The sequence below is a fragment of the Ranitomeya variabilis genome, chromosome 6 (genome assembly GCF_051348905.1).
Source record: "Ranitomeya variabilis isolate aRanVar5 chromosome 6, aRanVar5.hap1, whole genome shotgun sequence".
Classification (NCBI taxonomy): domain Eukaryota; kingdom Metazoa; phylum Chordata; class Amphibia; order Anura; family Dendrobatidae; genus Ranitomeya; species Ranitomeya variabilis.
The window spans coordinates 181,155,069-181,181,607 of NC_135237.1; the positions used below are offsets into that span (position 1 = coordinate 181,155,069).

The following is a 26,539-nucleotide window of genomic DNA, read 5'->3' on the forward strand; positions in this document are numbered from 1 at the left end:
TCTCCCAACCACTAACCATGAGTGGAGAAAAAGGTTTGGTGTTATTCATATAACGCCAAGAAAGCAAAAATTCTGCCGGGGTATGTAACCTTTTAAGCACAACTGCAAGTATGATTTTGTAACTTTGCCCACTAACAAAGACATGAACAGTCTATAATTTTAAAGGTAGGTTAATTTTAACATTGAATGATAGAATATCAAAAATAAAATCCAGACAATCACATTGTATAAATTACATAAATGTATTTGCATTTTGCAGGGAGAAATAAGTATCTGATTCCTCTGGCAAACAAGACTTAATATTTGGTGGCAAAACCCTTGTTGGTAAGCACAGCAGTTAGACATTTTTTGTAGTTGATGATGAAGTTTGCACACGTTAGGAGGAATTTTGGTCCACTCCTCTTTGCAGATCATCTCTAAATCATCAAGATTTTGAGGCTGTCGCTTGGCAACTTGGAGATTCAACTCCCTCCACAAGTTTTCTATGGGATTAAGGTCTGGAAACTGGCTAGGCCACTCCATGACCTTATATACTTCTTTTTGAGCCACTCATTTGTTGCCTTGGCTGTATGTTTTGGGTTATTGTCTTGCTGGAACACCCAGCCACGTCCCATTTTTTATGTCCTGGAGGAGGGAAGGAGGTTGTCACTCAGGATTTTACGGTACATGGCTCCATCCATTCTCACATTGATGCGGTGAAGTAGTCCTGTTCCCTTAACCCCTTCATGACATGCGCCGCACTAGTACGCTCCGGCGCTGAGCCCACATCTAAGTCACGACATGTCAGCTGTTTTGTACAGCTGACATGTGCGCGCAATAGTGGCAGGTGGAATCGCGATCCACCTGCCGCTATTATCTAGTTAAATGCCACTGTCAAACGCTGACAGCGGCATTTAACTACTGCTTCCGGCCACGTGGCCAGAAATGCTCGCATCGCCAACCCCCGTCACATGATCGAGGGTCAGCGATGCATCGGCATGACAACCTGGGGTCTCCTTGAGACCTCTATGGTTGTTGATGCCGGCTTGCTGTGAGCCTGTAATTCAGCTACATAGCAGCGATCATCAGATCGCTGCTATGTAGCAAAGTCGATCAGGCTATGCCAGCTTCTAGCCTCCCATGGAGACTATTGAAGCATGGCAAATGTAAATAAAAATGTTTTAAAAAATATGAAAAAAATAAAAAATATATAAAAGTTTAAATCACCACTTTCGCCCCATTCAAAATAAAACAGTTAAAAAAAATCAAACCTACACATATTTGGTATCGCCGCATTCAGAATCACCTGATCTATCAATAAAAAAAGGATTAACCTGATCACTAAATGGCGTAACAAGAAAAAAATTCAAAACGCCAGAATTACGTTTTGTTGGTCGCCGCGACATTGCATTAAAATGCAATAACGGGTGATCAAAAGCACTTATCTGCACAAAAGTGCTATCATTAAAAACTTCAGCTCGGCACGCAAAAAATAAGCCCTCACCTAACCCGAGATCCCGAAAAATGGAAACACTACGTGTATCGGAAAATGGCGCAATTTATTTTTTTTTTTAAGCAAAGTTTGGAACTTTTATTCACCACTTAGATAAAAAATAACCTAGACATTTTTGGTGTCTATGAACTCGTAATGACCTGGAGAATCATAATAGCATTTAGTGAACCTAGCAAAAAAGCCAAACAAAAGCCGACAAGCATTAGTGCGCAAGCGCCGCCGCACTATGTCCCGGAAGTATTTCGCTGTGTTCTGGGACATAGTGCGGCGGCGCATGCGCACTAATGCTTGTCGGCTTTGCCCGCAGTTGGGCAAAGCATACTGCGCGTGCACAAGGCAAGATTGCATTGCGCACGCGTGTACTACGGAGGTAACCTACTGCAATTCAACAAAATATTGCAGCCAGCGGGAAAGGAAGGGGTGAATGAAACAAGAGAAAACACCGCCCATCGGACCGGACACAGGGCCCGCCAAATTCAGGTGACAGTCGCTTTAACTTTTTTTCACAAAAAAAATTACTTCAGCTCCAATTTGTTTTATTTTACTAAGGGTAACAGGAGAAAATGGACCCCAAAAGTTGTTGTACAATTTGTCCTGAGTACGCTGATACCCCATATGTGGGGGCAAACCACTGGGTGCATGGCAGAGCTCGGAAGGGAAGGAGCGCCGTTTGACTTTTCAATGCAAAATTGACTGGAATTGAAATGGGACGCCATGTTGCGTTTGGAGAGCCCCTGATGTGCCTAAACATTGAAAGCCCCACAAGTAACACCATTTTGGAAAGTAGACCCCCTAAGGAACTTATCTAGATGTGTTTTAACAGCTTAGAACCCCAAGTGTTTCACTACAGTTTATAACGCAGAGCCGTGAAAATAAAAATTATTATTTTTTTTTTCACAAAAATTATTTTTTAGCCCCCAGTTTTGTATTTTCCCAAGGGTAACAGGAGAAACTAGACCTCAAATGTTGTTGTCCAATTTGTCCTGAGTACGCTGACACCCCATATGTGGGGGGAACCACCGTTTGGGCGCATGGCAGAGCTCGGAAGGGAAGGAGCGCCATTTGGAATGCAGACTTAGATGGATTGGTCTGCAGGCGTCACATTGCATTTGCAGAGCCCCTGATGCACCTAAACAGTAGAAACCCCCCACAAGTGACAGCATTTTGGAAACTAGACCCCCCAAGGAACTTATCTAGATGTGTTGTGACAACTTTGAACCCCCAAGTGTTTCACTACAGTTTATAACACAGAGTCGTGAAAATAAAAATTAATTTTTTTCCCACAGAAATGTTTTATTAGCCCCCCAAATTTTTATTTTCCCAAAGGTAACAAGAGAAATTGGACCCCAATAGTTGTTGTCCAATTTGTCCTGAGTATGCTGATACCCCATATGTTGGGGTAAACTCCTGTTTTGGCTCGGAAGGGAAGGAGCACGGTTTTACTTTTTCAACGCAGAATTGGCTGGAATTGAGATCGGACGCCATGTCGCGTTTGGAGAACCCTGATGTGCCTAAACAGTGGAAACCCCCAATTCTAACTGAAACCCTATCCCAAACACACCCCTAACCCTAATCCCAACCATAACCCTAACCACACCCCTAACCCTGACACACCGCTAACCCTAATCCCAACCGTAAATGTAATCCAAACCCTAACCCAAACTTTAGCCCCAACCCTAACTTTAGCCCCAGCCTTAACCCTAACTTTAAATCCAAAAGAGAGGGAAAAAAATGGAAATGCACTCACCGGTCTTTTGAAACAAACTCCTTTATTAGGACATATGCAGGAAGCACCAGGGAGAACGTGGACAGAAAAGGACGACGGCCGTTCATGTTTGATGGCAGTGTGCCGGGGGTTATTGTGCCGTCCGTGACCACTCCTGGCACATAGTGCCGGATGTCAGCTGCAATAGTCAGCTGACACCCGGCCGTGAGCGCGGCCGATCGCATACGACGTACTATCCCGTCACTAGGTCCCAGGTCACCTTGACGGGATAGTACGTCATATGGGATTAAGGGGTTAAATACATCTTTTTGCTGCAGCTTTGCTCTTGGGCTGGTTTTATCCCATGATATCAGATTCCTTAGTACCTACATACTGTATTTATTACACAATGGTTTTCTAGGTGACTGTGGTCCCACCTGCCTTGAGATCATTAACAAGTTTCCCCCGTGTAGTTTTAGGATGATCTCTCACCCTCGTCATGATCAAAGATACCCTGCGAGGTGAGATTTTGCATGGTGCCCCAGAGCGATGTCAATTGACAGTCATTTTGTATTTCTTCCATTTTCTTACTACTGCCTCCATCTCACGCAGCGCAGAAGAAGCAGGTGGCGAAAAGCAAGTCGGGATGAGGGGACGCCATGAGCACTACTACTATAAGGTAATTATCTCCTCTATGATGTTTAATTGATGGCATATTTAGATAGGTTCCTTCCCCTGATACTTTATGGAGACATTGATTTCACTTACTCTTACCTATCTTTTATGCGTTCCTGGCTTACCATGCTCAGGGCTATAATTATCTAATTATTGTAATCTTGTTACACCTCATCTGTTTATGCATTTGGTGTAACTTAGAGTTTAAGTTATTCCTGATGGGTTTTACTGGTACCCATTATTTCTATATTGACATACCTTTAGCTATACTTATTTACATTTCTAGATATGGGTATTGTATAAGTTATTGACATGAATTATTGATGTATATCTTTGGATTGCACGAGATACAAGATGCTCCCTATAAATTTATTATTTTGCTATTGTCTAGTACCTTTATTATTGCATTGTAGTATACACTAATCTCCCTTGAATATTTTCTACAAGTAGTGTGCTCTAGTGTCCACTAACGGAATTTTCTTTTCTATATGTGGTTTTAATAGTGATTAATAAAATATTGGTTTTTATTCTTATTGTTGGGATCTCTTCTGTATCCTATATGTACTCTATATGGGATTGGTTGTTGTATGGTCTGACACTAGCCTGAATTTCCTTCCCAAGAGGTAGTACCTTAGAGTGTCCAATGCCCACTTGATGAACAAACATTCTTTCTCCACTATGGATTAGTTTTTTTTGCAGGATAACAGCTTTCAAGTTAGATATGTTATGGGGTACTCTTCCCCATTCACCTCTTGTGATAGGACAGCACCCAGCCGACATCTGATGTGTCCGACTGGACCAAAAATTCCTTAGAGAAGTCCGGTGCCACCAATATTGGCTGTTTACACAGGGCTAGCTTCAGTTTCTGAAAGGCAGTCTCAGCTTCTGAAGACCACCTAGCCATAGCCGACTTCGTCCCTTTAAGGAGGTCTGTCAAAGGGGCGACTATGATGGCAAAGTTAGGAATTAACCCGCAACAGTAGCCCACAATGCCGAGGAAGGCTCTGACCTGCTTCTTTGAGAGACACTGGGCCAACTCTGGATCGTATCAACTTAATTTATTTGGGGCTTTATTTCCACCCTGCCTATGACATAGTCCTAGTATTTTGCTTCCTCCAAGCCTATGGCAAATTTCTTCGGGTTTATGGAAGACCCCTCCTTCCATAGAGCATCAAGTATCACCTGGACTTTGCTCAAATGGCTTCCCCAATCCTGGCTGAAGATCATGATTAGAGATGAGCGAATATGTTCGGGTCCCTCCTAATTCGGCAAGCCATAGCGCTTACCAAATAAGCTGCAGAGGGAACCCGGATACCTGGATCGCTCCTGCTTATCAGCTGTCCAGTGCCGCAGCTGCATGTGTCGCGGCTGTTTCACATTCACATGCATGGAGAACCCAACAAACAGCCTCTCCATGCATGTGTTGTGACTATGAAACAGCCACGACACAAGCAGTTGCTGAGCCAGACAGTATAACATATTTGCTCATTTCTAATCATGATGTCATCCAGGTAGGCTGCTGCATACTTTTTGTGGGGAGCAAGGATCTGGTCCAATGCTCTCTGGAAGGTAGTCGGAGCTCCTTGCAAACCAAGCGGCATGCTTGTGTACTGAAAACAGAATTCTGGCATTGAGAAGGCCGTCTTCTCCTTGGCATCTTGGGACATTGTAGTTTGCAAATACACTTTCCTTAGGGTAAGGGTACTAATGTACCGGACCGGCCCTAGTCTTTCAATCAGTCCATCAACATGGGGAATTGGATACGTATCAAACTTAGAGACCTCATTCATCTTTCTATAGTCATCGCAAAGCCGCCATTCTTCATCTAGTTTCGGCACTCAGACAATGGGACTAAATCAGCCACTATTGGACTTTTCAATGACTCCCAGACTCAGCTTCCGCTTCATCTCTCGGCAAGCTTCAAGTTCACCCGAACATGAGTCTCCGTTAGAACCTCATGCTCTATGACCTGAGTACAACCTGGTAATTTTGAGAACAGGTATCTGTTCCAATGTAGCAACTTTCAGCACTGCTGCTTTTGATCGACAGCGACTGCCACCTTGATCTCTTCCACGTCGGCTTCAGACTTAGCCACCAAATACGGAGCTTCCACGTGCTTCCCATCTAAACACGTCTTAATCAGGTTGACGCGGTACAACCTTCTTCTTCCTGGTTGGGGAACTTTATAGTTGACGTCGCCAACCTTTTCAACTACTTCACAGGCCCTGCCACATGGCCAGAAATTTGCTCTCCATTGTAGGTCCCAGCACCAGTACCTGATTCCCAGGGTTTAAGTGTCTCACCTTTGTCCACTTATTGTACACCCTCAACTGTATCTCTTGTGCTTTGAGGATGTGATCTTTCACTATGGGCATCACCTCAGGAATTCTCTGTTGCATCTAGCCTCATCTTCTATTACAATCATGTAGGGTGTAGACTCCGCATCTCCGGACTCCTTTCCTACATCCAGGAGTTTGCGGGATGTTGGCCATACAACAGTTCAAAAGGGGAGAAACCAGTAAAGGCCTGTGGGACTTCTCTGATGGAAAACAAAAGGTACAGTAGTAGACCATCCCAATCTTGGCCGTTCTTCTCTACTACCATCTTCAACATGGCCTTCAAGGTTTTATTAAACCTCTCAACCAAACCGTCTATCTGTGGATGGTAGACTGAAGTCCTAGTTGTGTGATTTGCAGAGTTTTCCACAACTCTCATCACTTTTGACATGAATGGAGTTCCTTAGCCTGTTAGGATCTCCTTGTCAAACCATTTCTGGAAAAAATATGGACCAACTCCCGAGCTATACAATTGGAGGAGTTTCGTAGCAGTACAGCCTCCGGAAATGGTGTAGCATAGTTCAGGACCACCAGGATATAGTGATATCATCTGGTGGACTTGACCAATCGTCCCACTAGATCTATGGCTATGCGATCAAATGGTACCTCAATGATGTGCACCGGGACTAAGACACTATGGATTTGAGCAGCTGTGGAGGCCAGCTGGCAGGTGGGACAGGACATGCAATAACTCAGGATTTCTCAGTGAAAAGCAGGCCTGTAGAACCTCTGGAGGATCCTTTCCTGGGTTTTTTTTCTAACCCCAGATGACCACCTAACACATGTGTATGGGCTATGTCTATCACATTGTGTCTGTACGGCCATGGCACCTGTAACTGCTTGATTACCTCACCTCTCTGCTTGGTGACCCAATATAGTAACTCCCTATTTACGGCAAAATATGGATATCATGTGTGAGCACCCGGCTCTTGAGCAACCTCATTAAGCACAGTTACATTATCAAATGCCCCTTTTAGAGTTAAATCCCTGAGCTGGGCAGTTCCAAAGTTTCCCTGACCCCCGAACACCTCCAGCTCAGGTATGTTGGCCGCCAGGGATGTTACCTCATTTTCATCAACAAGCACACAAAAAGGAAAATTGTCTGCCATGGCCAGCAATGAGGTGTCTTTAGGAGCGCCCTGGCTGTCGTATGAGCAACCACGTGACTCCGGTCTCTCCCACAAGTCCCTGAACAAAGCAAAGGCCCACCCTATTATAAAAGGGTTTAACAGGTTCTTGACTACACCAACGTCATAGCGTCCTCATGGATACAGCAGACGCCCACCTTTATCTCAGGAATCAGCCGATGAGTAACTGCGGTCCTCATTAAGGTTACCAAACTTCTCGAGTCCAACAGACCAGTCATTTGCACTCCGTTGACTGATACGGGACATGCCTGCGGCGCTTCACCTGGTTGAGGGACAGCACTCCAGGCAGGTAATGTGAAATATGAGCAACGCCATTCTTTGCTGTGGTCCATTGGCTCGCTGGTCATGGTGTGACATCTCCAATGAAACATGTTATTGGATGGGGTATTTGGTTACAACTCAAACACCTCCTGGGCTCTTGGATGCCCCCAGATGTGGCTCTAGTTCCCCTCTTTCAAGTGTCAGACCTCCTTTGGTAACCCCAACACATAGATGCTAAAACTCTTGCTTCCCCAAGGAGCTGTTGAGAGCCTGGTACCTTTCCACTAGCCCCACCAGGTCATCAGCATTTCAGGTATCTCACGGAGCAACCCAGGATGGAACAGGCCTCGGAAGGGAGTTTATGAATCCATCCATGTTGACCCTCTCCACCATTTGTGCCAACATAAAAGATTCAGGCTGCAACCAAGGGAGGTTTGTCACAGCAATAGGCCGAGTGGTGCTCCCTGACAGTCAGAGTCACTCCTGAGTGTGCCAAGATCTCAGTTTTCAACTTGGTGCACTCTTTCGCATCCTGCAAGGCCAGGTCATAATAGGCCTTCTGCGGGTCTCCTGTTAGATATGGTGCCAGAACTCCACCCACTGCCCCGAAGACAATTTTTCCTGTTTAGCCACCCTTCTGAAGACAATAGGCAATAGATAAGATGCGCAGTCACCAATTGTGGGGACGCTAGCCGGACAGGAAGATTCCAAATAAACAGGTATAAGGTAATCTGCCGCACTCGCAGAGACTTTAGTGTCTGTTTTTATTAGACATGAAATAGTCATTCATCACGGTGCTCAATATTATGATAGGCGATTGATGGGTAAAGCGATAAGTTAGGTTACGTTCCAACCCAGCTTGGGACTTTCTCAAACATTGCTAAAAAAGAAATATATACAAATTTACATGTGGAGATATCATAGACCAAAAATAAATATAAATACTACATTAATTGGAAATTAAATTATATATAATCTTAGTGAAGGGTTGGTGGGTGCTTTGAGTATCGCTCTCAAACAATGCCTTATGGGGGCTCAATATTATAATAGGCGATTGATGGGTAAAGCGATAAGTTAGGTTACGTTCCAACCCAGCTTGGGTCTTTCTCAAACATTGCTAAAAAAGAAATATATACAAATTTACATGTGGAGATATCATAGACCAAAAATAAATATAAATACTACATTAATTGGAAATTAAATCTATATATATAATTGTCTAAGGGTTTTTCTGTCTGTCTGTCTGTCCTGGAAATCCCGCGTCTCTGATTGGTCGAGGCCGCCAGGCCTCGACCAATCAGTGACGGGCACAGCATGGCAACGAAGATGTCATAAAGGTTGCCTCGACCAATCAGCGACGGGCACAGTCTGCCGCGAATTCGCCTAGACCAATCAGCGACGGGCACAGTATCGACGTAGATGTCATAATGGTTGCCATGGCGACGATGATGTCATAAAGGTTGCCTCGACCAATCAGCGACGGGCACAGTCTGCCGCGAATTCTGGAATCATCATTGTCCATATACTACGAGGACATGCATATTCTAGAATACCCGCTGCGTTAGAATCGGGCCACAATCTAGTTATATATAATCTTAGTGAAGGGTTGGTGGGTGCTTTGAGTATCGCTCTCAAACAATGCCTTATGGGGGCTCAATATTATAATAGGCGATTGATGGGTAAAGCGATAAGTTAGGTTACGTTCCAACCCAGCTTGGGTCTTTCTCAAACATTGCTAAAAAAGAAATATATACAAATTTACATGTGGAGATATCATAGACCAAAAATAAATATAAATACTACATTAATTGGAAATTAAATTATATATAATCTTAGAGAAGGGTTGGTGGGTGCTTTGAGTATCGCTCTCAAACAATGCCTTATGGGGGCTTAATATTATAATAGGCGATTGATGGGTAAAGCGATAAGTTAGGTTACGTTCCAAACCAGCTTGGGTCTTTCTCAAACATTGCTAAAAAAGAAATATATACAAATTTACATGTGGAGATATCATAGACCAAAAATTAATATAAATACTAAATTAATTGGAAATTAAATTATATATAATCTTAGTGAAGGGTTGGTGGGTGCTTTGAGCATCGCTCTCAAACAATGCCTTATGGGGGCTCAGGATGGGGCATCGGAGAGCTTGTCACCCGGCAAGTTTTTTGCGCCTTCCTCGTTTTGCACTGATCTTCTTAACAAAGTACATGACTTGTGTTGACTTGGCAACCTGGTTCCTCTGTCAACTTGAGAGCTGTTTCCAGGTCTTTTTGGTGGCAGAGGGCTCAAAAAGATGTGGATGAGTATGTCTGCAAGTGCAGGATTTGTGACAGCCTCTTGAAAGGCCCCAGCAGAGTTTCTTTTACCTACCAAGATTCCGTCTCGACACTGGACCCACTTGTCTATGGATTTTGTCATAGATTTGCCCAATTCTGGTGGTTATACTCTGGTGTGGGTGGTGGTTAACCGTTTTAGCAAGATGTTTCACTTGGCTCCTCTACCAAAATTGCCTAGGGCTAAAGGTTTAGCTACTTTGTTTATCTCTCACATCATAAAACTACATGGTGTTCCTAAAAACACTATTTCTTATAGAGGGGTTCAGTTTGTGGCTAGCTTTTGCTCTAAATTGGGAATTTTTGATGTGGGGGTGTCCAGATATTTTTCTGGTTTACAGTCTGCAGTTCCTGAGGAGGACAGATATTCTTCTCATTTGGTTAAAGTTTGGACAGAGGTTAAAAGAGTTCTATTGATAACTTGTGATTGAACCAAGAGAACTGCCAACCACAAACGTAGAAGGACTCCTGTCTTTAAGGTGGGAGATTTTATCTCGTTAACCTCTAAAAATTCCTGTCTTAAAGTTCCATCCAGAAAACTTGCTCCTAATTAATAATTCCTTCCATGTCTCTATCCTTAAAAAATTTGAAGAGATGCCGTCTCCTCAGGACAGTATTGAGGTAGACTTGGAATAGGACAAGGAAGTGGAAGGTGTCTTGAATTCCAGACGTATCAGATGGAAACTTCAGTTTCTTGTTAAGTGAAAGGGTTTTGGTCTACAGGATAACTCCTGGTTTGCTGCTAAAGACCTACATGCTGTTCGCCTAGTGAGGTTGTTCTACTTGCGGTGTCAGCAATTGAGGATCTCGGTGGCTCTAGTAGCCCCTCATTGAAGGGGCGGGGGTACTGTTATGCTTCTGGATTCAAACCCTTGATTCTGTGTTATGTGATCTGTGTCTCTGAGCTGTAACTCATACACCTTTTACTCTAGCGATCCTAGGAGCTGCTAAGGAAATTCTGATTAAGCCGTCGTCGAGAGGGGGCACCATTGCATTACCTTAGGGTGCCTCTGCGGTCAGGCAGGGACAGACCAAAGTCAGAGAAGGGCTTTTCCTAGTCTGAACAAGAACCTGTCAGGTTCAGGCATTTGTCTTCCTGGTGTGTATGTTACCTGTGTAAATGTGCTCTGGCAGTCATAACAAATATTTTGTTGAGGAAGCACAGTGAGAGGCATATTTATTCAGGAGAGCAGCATGGTTCATACCCAAGGGAGATACCTTTAATTTATGGGGCAATATAATGATATTTATATTTTTAAGGGCACCATGTCGGGAAGTGCTGCGGAAGACAGAGCAGAAAGAAGTCTGTTAAGTCGAGCTCTTGGAATGAAATCTTGTCATGGCGTCTGTTCTATATGAAGACAAAACGGATGGGAATGACTCCAGTCAGAGATGTCACCTAGATGTTCCTGGATGCAAATGTTTATTATTAATTCTTCATGGTTCCTGTATGGTCCACAGTATGACGACGACTGATAAGGACATACTCGGAGTTGCAGGAATACGTGATTCAAGTGTATATGGGGATGACCTGAAACTGCAATGGATTATTGTACTAAGCTTGGTGATGTATTCCTGTTCTGTAGGTTCTGGCGCTGCTTTCATGCCCTGAAGGTGGTTCTGATCATGAAGCAATCCATGACGTGCTTCATGTTACAAGTGAAAAATACTCAAAACTTAGTTTTGAGATTATGAGGAAGATTTGGTTGAGTTCCTGCTCCAATAAATTCAGTGTGTTTGGGCATGTTCACATTCATTTTTTTAATATAAGCCAATTTTCCATACTATTCCATAGAAAGTGGAAATATGGAGAGATCCCACAAAGAATTTTGTGGTATCTCTTCATATTTCCACTTTCTATGGAATAGTATGGAAAATTGGCTTATATCATGATTTGAAGTGCCCAATTAGTTATGTGGGACTTTTTGTGTGGTCTATATTCATTTTTTTGAGCAGAAACTCTCCAAAGCCTTCCCAAATAGTAAAGCCTTGGTTGTGCTGATGTATTCATGTAAATACCCCTTTACATTTTTTTGTGGCCTTTCGGAACAGATCATTGTGGCCCTTGTACCAAAAATGTTGTGCACCCCTGCTTTAAATCCTGAACCAGCACAATCCTAGCAGTAGCATTGAAATGGATTTCAGAATACTGCTTCTGCCCATGGCAAAATGTGAGAAACTTCAGCTCAGTTGTTTAATATTAGAAGCAAGACTATGCATATTTTTACTTCAGAAATAACTATCCTCATATCAGACCAAGTCTGATATCCCACTTACATGGCAATGAGCTGCATTATCCGACAAAGCCAAATGACAAGAGTGAGGCTGTTTCTAGGGCCTGGGGTAAACTCATTTAACATTAAGCCTCATTGCGATAACCCCCAACTATACTTTAATAACTCAACCGCCAATTGTCTATTTTTAATTAACAGCTTGGCTCCAAAATCTGCAAAAATGTCTTTTCTAGTCACTGCATTAACTCTGCTGCAATCTAACAAGTAGGGGCTGTGCGCGTGGTCTCACAAATTGGAATATGGGTAGGAGCTCCTTACTGATTGGTGTATTTTGCCATTAGTAATACTGGTAGTGAGATTTAGGATTTAACCACTTATAATGTGACCTTATCCCTTCTTGAAATGGCTTAGTACATCAATCATTATTACTATGCTGTACTGTCTCTTTATATTAAAATGTAATTTATTTTCTAAGCTCTCCCTATTCTAAATCATATTTGGGATACTCACGCTCCCCTTCTTTTTGGTACCCGCTCTCCGGTTTGAATTACTTTGTTCTTTGATACAAAGTTTATATTAATTGTTGCCTTGTATGTTTAATCAGGAACAAAATATTTTCATATCTCTTGAACTATATACTCCAATTTTTGTGTAAGTAAGCAATCTAACAAGTGCAAGTCTGGTCTTGTGACTGTAATGAAAAGACAGAAGTGGTTTACTACCACTTCCATCTTCTCTTTTGCCATCTACGCCAGAGGCGTACCTAGGGGGGGCAGCCAGGGCATGTGCCCTGTGCGCAGCCGGCAGGGGGACGCAGTCGGGCCGCCTAATGCGGCGGTCTGCAGTGTATCCCCTGGCAGCTGCATTCTGCCTCCTCCCGGTCTGGGAGTCAGCTGTTCTCTGTGCCGATTGTCAAGCTGACAGCCGGCACAGAGAAGCTGCAGTGCGCTGGCTCTCAGTGTTCAATTGTACTCGCATCTTATAGATGATGAGAGCACAATTGAAACTCTGACGGCAGTGACTAGAACGGAGGTGATTTCTTTAGGTAATGATGTCACCGGAAGGGGAGGGGCCTCCTTCAGTTCAGTGAAGACCCGATAGCAGGAAGCTGCTGGACAAAAAAAAAAAGTGAGAAATGAGGGGCTGCACCTGCACCATGGAGCCGTGTGAGGAAAGAACCGAGGGGCTGCATATGGAGCCGTGTGAGGAGAGGACTGAGGGTCTGCAGCATGGAGCCATGTGAGGAAATTACCGAGGGGCTGCACCATGGAGGTGAGGAGAAAACCGAGTGGCTGCACCATGGAGGTGTGAGGAGAGGACTGAGGGCTGCACCATGGACCCTTGTACAAATGGGACTGAGGACGCAGGACTCGGTGTGAGTACTCTCAGGATGGATTTTGGAAAGGGGTTGAAGTTACTTGTGTGGGGCTGCATAGAGAAGGTGATGATGAGATGCTGTGTGGGGAATGGGGGGGATGAAGAGGGGCTGTGTGAATGGGGGGGATCATGAGGTGCTGTGTGGGGAATGGGAGGATGATGAGGGGATGTGTGAATGGGGGATGATGAGGGGCTGCGTGGGGAGAAGGGGGTATGATGAGGGCTGTTTGGAGAAGGGGGATGATGAGGGGCTATGTGGGGAGAAGGGGGGATGATTAGGAGCTGTGGGGAGAAGGGGGTGATGAGGTGCTGTGTAGGGAATGGGGGATGATGAGGGGCTGTGTGGGGAGAAGAGGGGATGATTAGGGGCTGTGGAGAGAAGGGGGTGATGAGGGGCTATGTGGGGAGAAGGGGGGATGATTAGGAGCTGTGGGGAGAAGGGGGTGATGAGGTGCTGTGTAGGGAATGGGGGATGATGAGGGGCTGTGTGGGGAGAAGAGGGGATGATTAGGGGCTGTGGAGAGAAGGGGGATGATGAGGGGCTATGTGGGGAGAAGGGGGATGATTAGGAGCTGTGGGGAGAAGGGGGTGATGAGGTGCTGTGTAGGGAATGGGGGATGATGAGGGGCTGTGTGGGGAGAAGAGGGGATGATTAGGGGCTGTGGAGAGAAGGGGGTGATGAGGGGCTGTGTAGGGAATGGGGGATGATGTAGGGCTGTGTGGTGTATGGTGGTGATAAGGGGCTGTGTGGGGAATGGGGGGTGATGAGTGGCTGTTTGGGGGATGATGAGGGCCTGTGTGGGAATGATGGGATGATGAAGGGCTGTGTGGGGAATGGGGGGATGATGAAGAGCTGTGTGGGGGTGATGAGGGGCTGTAGGGGGATGTGGGTGATGAGAGGCTGTGGGAGATGAGGGCTGATGAGGGGCTGTGTGGGGAATGGGGGGATTTACTGTGTGTGGGGAAAATAGGAGTGGGGATGGGGGTGTTTAATGTGTGAGGGGAGATCTGGAGTGGGGATGGGGATTTAATGTGTGGGGGAGATTTGAGGACACAAAATGAAGAGCAAATGGGGAGATGGGGGGCATATATGAGGAAACAGTACAGGGGAATGAGGGGCATGTACGAGGAAACAGTACGGGTGAATGGGTTGGCATGCATGAGGAAACAGTATACGGGGGAATGGGGGGCATGTTTGAGGAAACATGTATGAGGGTGATGGGATGTGTGCAGACAGTATGGGGAGTCAGGTGAACAGGCATTATAGAAAGTGAGGGGGTAAATATATGAGGAAACAGTATGGTGAACAGAAGGGATGTCAGAGAAGACAGTATGAGGAGGGAGGGGAATAGTGTGAGGAGACAGTGTGGGATGGGAGGAGAAAAGTGAGAGGGCACAGAATAGAAACGGAGTAGTGGGGGCGTAGAATGGAGGGACAGTGTAAGGGCACAGCCAGGAGGGGACAATATACCAAGGAGGGGGAGTGTGATGACAGAGTACAGTATAAATACTGGGCCCTATAGGGGGGGACACAGTATGAGAGGACAGTGTGAAGAGGGGGTCGGTATGGAAAGGAGAGGTCAGTGTAAAGAGCATGTACCATAAGAGGGACAGCGCGGGGTCATATTTTGTGCACACAATATAGTTTTTTATTCAGGAGCATTATAATGACACTTCTATCTTTAAGGGCGTCATGTGGAGATTTTCTGCAAAAGACCGGAGAAGATTGAAGTCTGCAGAGACGAGCTGTGGATGGGAAAAGTCATCATGGGGTGTGGACATGATGAAGAAAAGAAGAACAACTCCAGAGATAACGACATCTATAAGGTATCTGGATATAAATGTTATTTTTGATACTAACTAATTCTCATGTTTTTATTTGTTAGGAGTATTAAAGGGAATGTCCAGGTTTGTAATGATATATACTATATACAAAAAAGGTTGCACTCTTATCATGCTAAAGCATGTCAATTTGGAATATGTGAAATTTGAATAGCAATATGGCTTTAGAGAATTAGGAAAAAATATGAGACGCTTAACATAAAATTTGGCCAAATATTATGTGCCCATCAACCAACGTCAAGGTGGTCTCAGTCTGATGGGTCCCTGGCCTGTGCGAATACCTCTCTAAGGCTGATGGCTGAATTCCTGGGTGAATGTGGACACCTCTGTCACAAATGCCTGCATTTATGGGTAAGCTAGGGACCTACTGCAATTAAAATCACCACCTGGTGGAGGGCGGAGTGCTCGGTCAGTAAGCTAACATACAAAAAACTGACTGGCACATCCAGACTAGTGTGAATAGGTGCATACCAGGAGGAGCTACCTCCATTATTTTTTTTTTTTTTCAGGTTTGTATTGAGTCTGCAGTCATTCTTTGTGACTGCAGACTTCTGAGTTCTCACAGTGCGCCCTGCAAGCTTTCAGGATTCTCTCGTGCCGGAGATTTACATACATGTGGTCACGTGCTGACTAGACATGTGTGGCCTCACTCAATGAAAATGAACTGAGCGAGGCCAGGCACATCTAGTCGGAATGTGGTCAGAAGTATACAAATTGCATGTTGTGCTGACATGACTGTCCACCGGCAAGGGAGAATCCTAAAACTATGCAGTGCATGCGTTGTGAGAATTCAGAAGCTGCGATGTCAGGATTCAGCTCTGCAGGTTCCAGTAGTCGTCACATGGGCACTTCACTCATATGCGACTTTCATACTTATGGTCCTGTGACAACGAGCTTCTCTTCTGCTTCTCGCAGTTTTTCATTGAACATTGAGAACATTAGGGAGAGCAGCTCATGGGTACGTGACTAATTGTGCATATCGCATATGTCCTTGGGGGGGGCACCAAACTGAAATCTTGCCCCGGTGCCAGAAACCCTAGATACACCTCTGATATACCACATGAGGTTTGGTTGTTATGGGGTTAATCAGATATCATCAAGTATTAAATAGTATCCAAATATTGAAATGTAGAAGAATAAAAATGCTGAAAAGGAGATGCAATGCGTTTAACACTTTTGCTTTTTAATTTTACCTGAGACTGAATAAACGCTGAGCTTTTTTGGATGTAACACAGCAAGATGCAGGAGTTCTGTACCCCTAAGAAAAACAAAAAAAGATAAGTACATTAATTATATACTGTGATATTTAGGCAGCTTACTTTTTTTTAGGCAGCTTACTTTTGAATAAAATAATCTCCTGATGGTACATCGATACCTACTGTGGCTATGGACGGTTCATTGACATTCATTATAAGTAAATGCGTGTACTTTATTTTGCAGGATCCACTGAACTGAAAATCGTAGTTCATTTTGGGTTTTGATAAAGTAAAACATAGATCAACCAGACCTCACCATCTGAATGTACATCAAAAACATATTCTTATGGCATAAACTGTGCCCATTATAGTTCATAGATGCGTATACATACCCAAACCGAAGTAAACATCTTACATTGTGTCCACTTACAGCTGGACAAGAATGAGACTTAAAGGGGTATTCCTATCTCCAAGATCCTAACAAATAAAGTAGCACTCTGTAGCGCTACAGCATGCAAACATGAAATATATGAAATTTGATTTGCATTACTTCTCTAATAAATTGGAAAAATTGAGAATACTTAGAGCATAAATTGGCCAATTCATGTGTACCACGCAGCCACAATAAGGCGATTCTTGTTGCTGGGAACCTAATGTGAATCCAATGTGGCCAATTTATGTGCTAAGTATTCTCAATTTTTACAATTCTCTAAAGCAATAATTCAACAATTCAAATGTCATGTTTTCATGCTATAGCGCTACAGAGTGCTACTTTATTTGTTGTTTATATATGGAGATGGCCACTCTTAGTTAGCACCTGTTCACTCCTGATTTCTCTTTGGAAGTGATGGTCAATCTTTTGATATTTGTATCTCCAAGATCCTATCCCAATGTGTAGTAGGTGTAATAACAACAGTAATAACAATATTATTAGCAAATACCTCCATTAGAAATGTAGTAGAGTTTTTCTGATGCGCTATGTCTCTTTTCTCATGTGCAGGCATTGCAGGACTTTGGGTATCCATGGATACGACCACGGATATAGTGACAGCTAGCTAGTTGTTAGTGGTCGTAACCAAGGATACCTAAGGTCCTGCAATGCCTGCACATGAGGAAAGAGACATAGCGAATTAAAGGTGAGAAGACTGCTGAAACCAGTCATTGGCCTCTGATTGGCTACACCCTTAAAATTTCATCTGTTTCCATTACAACTTGTGCAATAATAAAGAAAAAACATGGAGAAAAAAAAATAATACTCAATGTGAGCCCCTACTGATGCCTGGCACTCTTCCCTTACTCTATTATTCCCTTATACTTTTACTGTCTTAGGCTATGTGCACACTTTGCGGGGTCCTCTGCGGGTTCTCCCGCAGCGGATTTGATAAATCTGCAGGGCAAAACCGCTGCGGTTATCCCTGCAGATTTATCGCGGTTAGTTTTGCGGTTTACGCTGCGGGATTACTCCTATACTATTGATGCTGCATATGCAGCAATATGCAGCATCAATAGTAATGTTAAAAATAATAAAAACATGGTTATATACTCACCCTCTGACGTCCCGATCTCCTCGGCGCTGCATGCGGCGGTCCGATTCCAAAGATGCTGTGCGAGAAGGACCTTCGTGACGTCACGGTCATGTGACCCGGGCGTCATCATGGTCATGTGACCGCGACGTCACCGCAGGTCCTGCTCGCACAGCAACCCTGATACCGGACGGCCGCGTGCAGCGCTGAGAGGTTAGTATATCATTATTTTTTATTTTAATTCTTTTTTTTTTTACACTAATATGGTTCCCAGGGCCTGGAGGAGAGTCTCCTCTCCTCCACCCCGGGTACCATCTGCACATGATCCGCTTACTTCCCGCATCATGGGCACAGCCCCATGCGGGAAGTTAGCGGATCAATGCATTCCTATGTGTGCAGAATCGCAGCGATTCTGCACAAAGAAGTGACATGCTGCGGAATGTAAACCGCTGCGTTTCTGCGCGGTTTTTCCCGCATCATGTGCACAGCGGATTGCGGTTTCCATAGGGTTTACATGTAACTGTAAACGCAATGGAAACTGCTGCGGACCTGCAGCTGCAGAAACGCTGCGGATCCGCAGTAAAAACCACAAAGTGTGAACATAGCCTTACACTTTCCGTTCGATATCTCGTTTCTTCCTTCTAATTTTTCATTCTCTTTCTTCCCCTCCCCCCTTTTTTTTAACCTTAAGTACTATTGTGGGTGTGTTTCCTTCACAGCAAAATTTGTTAACGGTAATTCATTTTGGTGTACTCCTGATTCTCTCTTTTGTGTTAACTTGTAAAATATCCTTAATAAAACAGATTGAACATAAAAAAAATACTCAAAAGCTAACAATTACAAATAAAAAACAAACCCGCAAAGTCAAAAATATTTGTCAATAATGCCCACAATAACATGGTTAAAAAGTATCTGTAGGATATCACCCCCCAAACTATATACAGTGGGGCAAAAAAGTATTTAGTCATTCAGCAATAGTGCAAGTTCCACCACTTAAAAAGATGAGAGGCGTCTGTAATTTACATCATAGGTAGACCTCAACTATGGGAGACAAACTGAGAAAAAAAAATCCAGAAAATCACATTGTCTGTTTTTTTATCATTTTATTTGCATATTATGGTGGAAAATAAGTATTTGGTCAGAAACAAAATTTCATCTCAATACTTTGTAATATATCCTTTGTTGGCAATGACAGAGGTCAAACGTTTTCTGTAAGTCTTCACAAGGTTGCCACACACTGTTGTTGGTATGTTGGCCCATTCCTCCATGCAGATCTCCTCTAGAGCAGTGATGTTTTTAGCTTTTCGCTTGGCAACACGGACTTTCAACTCCCTCCAAAGGTTTTCTATAGGGTTGAGATCTGGAGACTGGCTAGGCCACTCCAGGACCTTGAAATGCTTCTTACGAAGCCACCCCTTCGTTGCCCTGGCGGTGTGCTTTGGATCATTGTCATGTTGAAAGACCCAGCCACGTTTCATCTTCAATGCCCTTGCTGATGGAAGGAGGTTTGCACTCAAAATCTCACGATACATGGCCCCATTCATTCTTTCATGTACCCGGATCAGTCGTCCTGGCCCCTTTGCAGAGAAACAGCCCCAAAGCATGATGTTTCCACCACCATGCTTTACAGTAGGTATGGTGTTTGATGGATGCAACTCAGTATTCTTTTTCCTCCAAACACGACAAGTTGTGTTTCTACAAAACAGTTCCAGTTTGGTTTCATCAGACCATAGGACATTCTCCCAAAACTCCTCTGGATCATCCAAATGCTCTCTAGCAAACTTCAGACGGGCCCGGACATGTACTGGCTTAAGCAGTGGGACACGTCTGGCACTGCAGGATCTGAGTCCATGGTGGCGTAGTGTGTTACTTATGGTAGGCCTTGTTACATTGGTCCCAGCTCTCTGCAGTTCATTCACTAGGTCCCCGCGCGTGGTTCTGGGATTTTTGCTTACCGTTCTTGTGATCATTCTGACCCCACGGGGTGGGATTTTGCGTGGAGCCCCAGATCGAGGGAGATTATCAGTGGTCTTGAATGTCTTCCATTTTCTAATTATTGCTCCCACTGTTGATTTCTTCACTCCAAGCTGGTTGGCTATTGCAGATTCAGTCTTACCAGCCTGGTGCAGGGCTACAATTTTGTTTCTGGTGTCCTTTGACAGCTCTTTGGTCTTCACCATAGTGGAGTTTGGAGTCAGACTGTTTGAGGGTGTGCACAGGTGTCTTTTTATACTGATAACAAGTTTAAACAGGTGCCATTACTACAGGTAATGAGTGGAGGAAAGAGGAGACTCTTAAAGAGAAGTTACAGGTCTGTGAGAGCCAGAAATCTTGATTGTTTGTTTCTGACCAAATACTTATTTTCCACCATAATATGCAAATAAAATGAAAAAAAAAACAGACAATGTGATTTTCTGGATTTTTATTTCTCAGTTTGTCTCCCATAGTTGAGGTCTACCTATGATGTAAATTACAGACGCCTCTCATCTTTTTAAGTGGCGGAACTTGCACTATTGCTGAATGACTAAATACTTTTTTGCCCCACTGTATGTGGTATTGCCACGTTCAGAAAAGTCCGATCTATCACAAAATAAAACCAACCTGATCAGTAAACACAAAAAAAATCAAGAACGCCTCAAATCCACAAAAAGGCTGTAACAACTAACAAGCGATCATAATGTCACATCCATCCCAAAATTCGCTTTATAAAAGTGCAATCTCACCCGCAAAAAATAAGCCATCACTCAGCTCTATAGGCCAAAAATAAAAATTTTACGGGTCTTGGAAAATAGCAACAACCCAAAAAGTGTTTTGAGACAAACTTCTGATTTTTTTTTTACCACTAAAATAATTTAAAAAATCACCTTAATCGTATTGATGAGGAGAATTATATTGCTGGGTCACTTTTACCACTAACTGTACACTGTAAAAATAATCCACAAGAAACAATGTTAGAATCGTGTTGTCAAAAATTTTTCCGGCTTTCCAGGACACTATGTGGTAAAGTGTCATTCAAAAGTACATCTTGGCCCACAAAAAACAAGCCCTCATATGTCTATAAGTATCGAAAAATAGAAGAATTATGGCTCTGGGAAGGAGGGGAGGAAAAAATGTAAAAGCAAAAATGTAAAATGGCCGTGTCATGAAGGGGTTAAAGCTGCCTGCTCAGCTGGCTGTCTAGTGTAGGTGTATAGCAGGGCAGCTGCAATCCTTCAGTTGTCCGTAGAAGAGGTTCGCCAAAATAGCACAGCAAAAAATGTCTGGAAACTGGACCAAAATGTGCTGCCAGCAGAGACTTGTTCTGGACGCTGCTGGCAGAGCATCTTAGGGACCGTTTTAAGCTGAACAACCGACAGTATTAAACATTAACCAATCGGCGGTCTTTAATAGCCTGTTTCCGCAGCAGGCCGTGGATAAGGATGTGCAGTGAATGATCCCGGTAGCTGCCATTATTCTCAGCAGTGCGAGTCCTGTTAATAAAGATTGCCCGCCGGCAGCAATGAGCTTCTGCACAGCCCAAAACATAAGGTCACCCAATGACCACTGAGCACGCATTTCGCTCAGGTGATTTAACAGACTGTTCACACTGCAAGCTTATCATGAACGTTAATGTCGCAGTGCACATGCAGCTTTACTCCAGGTATTGCTTTTTTCACATGCATTTCATACCTCAGATAGTTACAACAGAAAGCTGTCAGATCCAAGTAGCCGTTGTGTGTGAGGGTCCATGTCACAGCGCTGATTATCAGTGAACACTTGTTCCCGATTATACCGCCATGGAAATCTAATGGTGATGATCCGAGGAAGCAAAATACTGGCGTCAAAAACATTATTAGGCCTCATTCACACGCCTGTGTTGCAGATATGTGTTATACCCATTACAATCTATGCTGCTGTTCACATGTCAGCGATTGTCATGGACCGTGTATCAGTGGGAAACATAAAAACACATCTGTTATTTTCCGGCAGCACGGATTAGAAGGACCAATATAAACGCAGGGGTACATATACCAGATAATGACTAAGGACAGCGCCTCACAAGTTGGCGGATTTACATCACATTTATTCCGCCTCCAGTTGCAATGTTTCTATCAAAAGACATCTTTATCTCTTTTGATAGAAAGATTGCAACTGGAGACGGAATAAATGTGATGTAAATCCACCAACTTGGGAGGCGCTGTCCTTAGTCATTATCTGGTATTTGGACGTGTTCCGAGAAGGACTCCTTGGATGTGACCAGCGCTTAACCTTGGGCAAATGCTGACCTAATCTTTCCTTGAGGTGCGGTGAGGCAATATTTGTTTCATAAAAATATGTAAGTCACACGGATGCATCAGTATGTTGTCGTGTTTAACACTGTGAAGCATAGGAGAAGCTCTGTAAATTATTTATACATCACTGATGACACTGATGGTAAACACGTACACTAAGGTGACACACTGATGGTATACACGTACACTCAGACACACTGATGGTAAACATAAGTACAGACCAAAAGTTTGGACACACCTTCTCATTTAAAGATTTCTCTGTATTTTCATGACTATGAAAATTGTACATTCACACTGAAGGCATCAAAACTATGAATTAACACATGTGGAATTATATACTTAGCAAAAAAGTGTGAAACAACTGAAAATATGTCTTATATTCTAGGTTCTTCAAAGTAGCCACCTTTTGCTTTGATGACTGCTTTGCACACTCTTGGCATTCTCTTGATGAGCTTCAAGAAGTAGTCACCGGAAATGGTCTTCCAACAATATTGGAGGAGTTCCCAGAGATGCTTAGCACTTGTTGGCCCTTTTGAGTTCACTCTGCGGTCCAGCTCACCCCAAACCATCTCGATTGGGTTCAGGTCCGGTGACTCTGGAGGCCAGGTCATCTGGCGTAGCACCCCATCATTCTCCTTCTTGGTCAAATAGCCCTTACACAGCCTGGAGGTGTGTTTGGGGTCATTGTCCTGTTGAAAAATAAATGATGGTCCAACTAAATGCAAACCGGATGGAATAGCATGCCACTGCAAGATGCTGTGGTAGCCATGCTGGTTCAGTATGCCTTCAATATTGAATAAATCCCAAACAGTGTCACCAGCAAAGCACCCCCACACCATCACACCTCCTCCTCCATGCTTCACGGTGGGAACCAGGCATGTAGAGTCCATCCGTTCACCTATTCTGCGTCGCACAAAGACATGGTGGTTGGAACCAAAGATCACAAATTTGGACTCATCAGACCAAAGCACAGATTTCCACTGGTCTAATGTCCATTCCTTGTGTTCTTTAGCCCAAACAAGTCTCTTCTGCTTGTTGCCTGTCCTTAGCAGTGGTTTCCTAGCAGCTATTTTACCATGAAGGCCTGCTGCACAAAGTCTCTTCTTAACAGTTGTTGTAGAGATGTGTCTGCTGCTAGAACTCTGTGTGGCATTGACCTGGTCTCTAATCTGAGCTGCTGTTAACCTGCGATTTCTGAGGCTGGTGACTCGGATAAACTTATCCTCAGAAGCAGAGGTGACTCTTCGTCTTCCTTTCCTTGGGCGATCCTCATGTGAGCCAGTTTCTTTGTAGCGTTTGATGGTTTTTGCTACTGCACTTGGGGACACTTCAAAGTTTTCCCAATTTTTCGGAATGACTGACCTTCATTTCATAAAGTAATGATGGCTACTTGTTGTTCTTTACTTAGAATTTGTATTATGGCAAGAAAAAAGCAGCTAACAGTCTATTCAGTAGGACTATCAGCTGTGTATCCACCAGACTTCTGCACAACACAACTGATGGTCCCAACCCCATTTATAAGACAAGAAATCCCACTTAATAAACCTGACAGGGCATACCTGTGAAGTGAAAACCATTCCCGGTGACTACCTCTTGAAGCTCATCAAGAGAATGCCAAGATTATGCAAAGCAGTCATCAAAGCAAAAGGTGGCTACTTTGAAGAACCTAGAATATAAGACATAATTTCAGTTGTTTCACACTTTTTTGTTAAGTATATAATTCCACATGTGTTAATTCATAGTTTTGATGCCTTCAGTATGAATGTACAATTTTCATAGTCATGAAAATACAGAAAAATCTTGAAGAAAATGAGAAGGTGTGTCCAAACATTTGGTCTGTACTGTACACTCAGGTGACACACTGACAGTAAACACGTACACTCAGATGGCACACTGACGCACAACACTGATGGCGTGGAACTATTTTTTCACGTAGGTGTTTATACAATGACATGTGAATGAGGAATTATCAGCAGAGCAACCTATGTATGTTCCCATCAGGATTTATCGGTCTTTGTAAGCAGGTCAGTAATCAAATGTCGACTGATGCTTAATGACTGGCCGAAGTAAGCCCCTCTCAAATAGACTATCACTATTTATAATCCCAGTATGATTAAAGCTTTATCTAAAACAGATATATGGCACTAACAGAATTATTCCTCTTTAAGGCTACTTTCACATTAGCGTTTTAATCTGCAGCGTTTAATCCGCAAACGCAAGGACACGAAAAACGCATGAAAACGCGTGTAAACGCAGCGTTTTTAAAACGCTTACGGTTACCGCATGCGTCATTAAAACGCAGCGTTTACATGCTTTTGCTTGCGTTTTCCATGCGTTTGCGTTTTTTGTGCGCATGTCGCAAAAATTTACCAGAGAAAAATTCTAGATGCAAGAACCAGCCAATGGGACTACAGAGGGCGTGTATTATGTGAAATCTATATATAGACCCTAGGACAGCTGAAATCTTCAGATTTTGCTCCTGTGTCCTGTGAGAAGATGGATCTTCACATGGATAGCTATTACTTCAAACTGGATCTGAGCATCAAGATTTTTCTGGCATGTGCGTTTGCTTGGGAGCAACACCGAAACCGGGAAAGACAGAGAAGGACAAGGCGTAGGCGGTTTTGGCAACACCCCATTGTAGAACTGCGTGAGAGCCGTGGTGCATATCACACCCTGTATGGTGAGCTCAATGAGAACCCAGAAAAATTCCCGGAATATACCAGGATGTCACAAGACTCTTTCCGGGATTTGCTTGATCGTGTCCAAGGAGCCATCCGGAGACAGGACACACAGCTCCGTAGAGCCATTCCACCAGCGGAACGTCTCCTGGTTACCTTAAGGTACGTAATAATTCTAAACAAAAGCTACCCAAAATTTTTTGCAGGTCTGATGTTTTTTTGCCTATTTTGTAAATTATTTATTCTTACTACAGATTTTTTGCAACTGGAGAGAGCTTGTCATCCCTTCATTTCCAGTACCGCCTTGGGATTTCCACGCTGTCCGGAATTGTTTTTGAAACCTGCCGGGCTTTATGGACCATTCTCCGTGAGGAATTTATACCCATACCCACGGAGGACATGTGGAAAGAAATTGCTGACAAATTTTGGACTGTTTGTGATTTTCCCAACTGTTTGGGTGCGGTGGATGGGAAGCACATCCGGATTACCAAACCAGCCAGAACGGGATCACAGTTCTTCAACTACAAAAAATATTTTTCAGTAGTTCTTATGGCAATAGCCGATGCGGACTGTCGCTTCATTGCTGTGGACATTGGTGCTTTTGGCCGTGGCAACGATTCACAGACTTTTAAAACCTCTGATATGGGCCGACGTGTTTATGGCAAAAATTTTAATTTCCCACAGCCACGACCACTCCCCTACACTCAAGGCCCACCGCTGCCATTTGTAATGGTTGGGGATGAGGCCTTTCACATGAGTGAAAATCTCCTGAAGCCCTATTCAAGTCGGGACTTGAACCGCACAAAACGGATCTATAACTACAGACTAACCAGGGCACGCAGAACAGTAGAGTGTGTCTTTGGGATTATGGTGTCCAAATGGCGCATTCTAGCAACTGCAATAAATCTAAAAATGGAGACAGTGGATGAGGTGGTTAAAGCCTGTGTGGTTCTCCACAATTTCATTCTGGCTAAGGAGCGACCCACCATAGAACTTGATGAACCTGTTGCAAACCCTTTGCCTGATTACCGTCATCACCCGCTGCGGTCAACAGTTGAAGTAGGCCACATGCGGGACCAATTTGCAGCGTTTTTTGATTCTGACATTGGACGTGTGCCATGGCAGGACAATATGGTGTAAAATGTACTGCTGGTTTCGGGTCTGCAATTTATGTTTGGAATGTTAATGGTTTTTCAAATAAAATAATTGTGATTTACTTTCTTCACCATGTCTCCTATCTATTTCCTTAACAAACCACTTTGGGTTTTTGGGCTTAGGTTGTTGACGTAATTGAGTCCTGTCTTGGTTCACCATTAGCTATTTGCCGCAGACTGTATAGACGATGTCCGTTATTGTCGCAGTATTTGTCCAGTACTTAACATCAGTATTTGTAAGCCAAAACCAGGAGCGGTAGTTAAATTCTTTTAGTGGTGCATATCTGTTTAATGTACTTTTCCTCACA

General features: G+C 43.7%; 1 protein-coding gene across 3 annotated transcripts in view; it reads right to left on the reverse strand.

The window, feature by feature from the left end:
• Positions 1–26,539, reverse strand: part of BBS9 (Bardet-Biedl syndrome 9) — a 594,435-nt gene that overhangs the window by 524,532 nt on the left and 43,364 nt on the right. For all 3 annotated transcript variants that reach the window (XM_077269285.1, XM_077269283.1, XM_077269284.1), the window contains exon 4: positions 16,600–16,664. In XM_077269285.1, the coding sequence (XP_077125400.1) occupies positions 16,600–16,664 (65 nt within the window). The remainder of the gene's footprint in view (positions 1–16,599; positions 16,665–26,539) is intronic.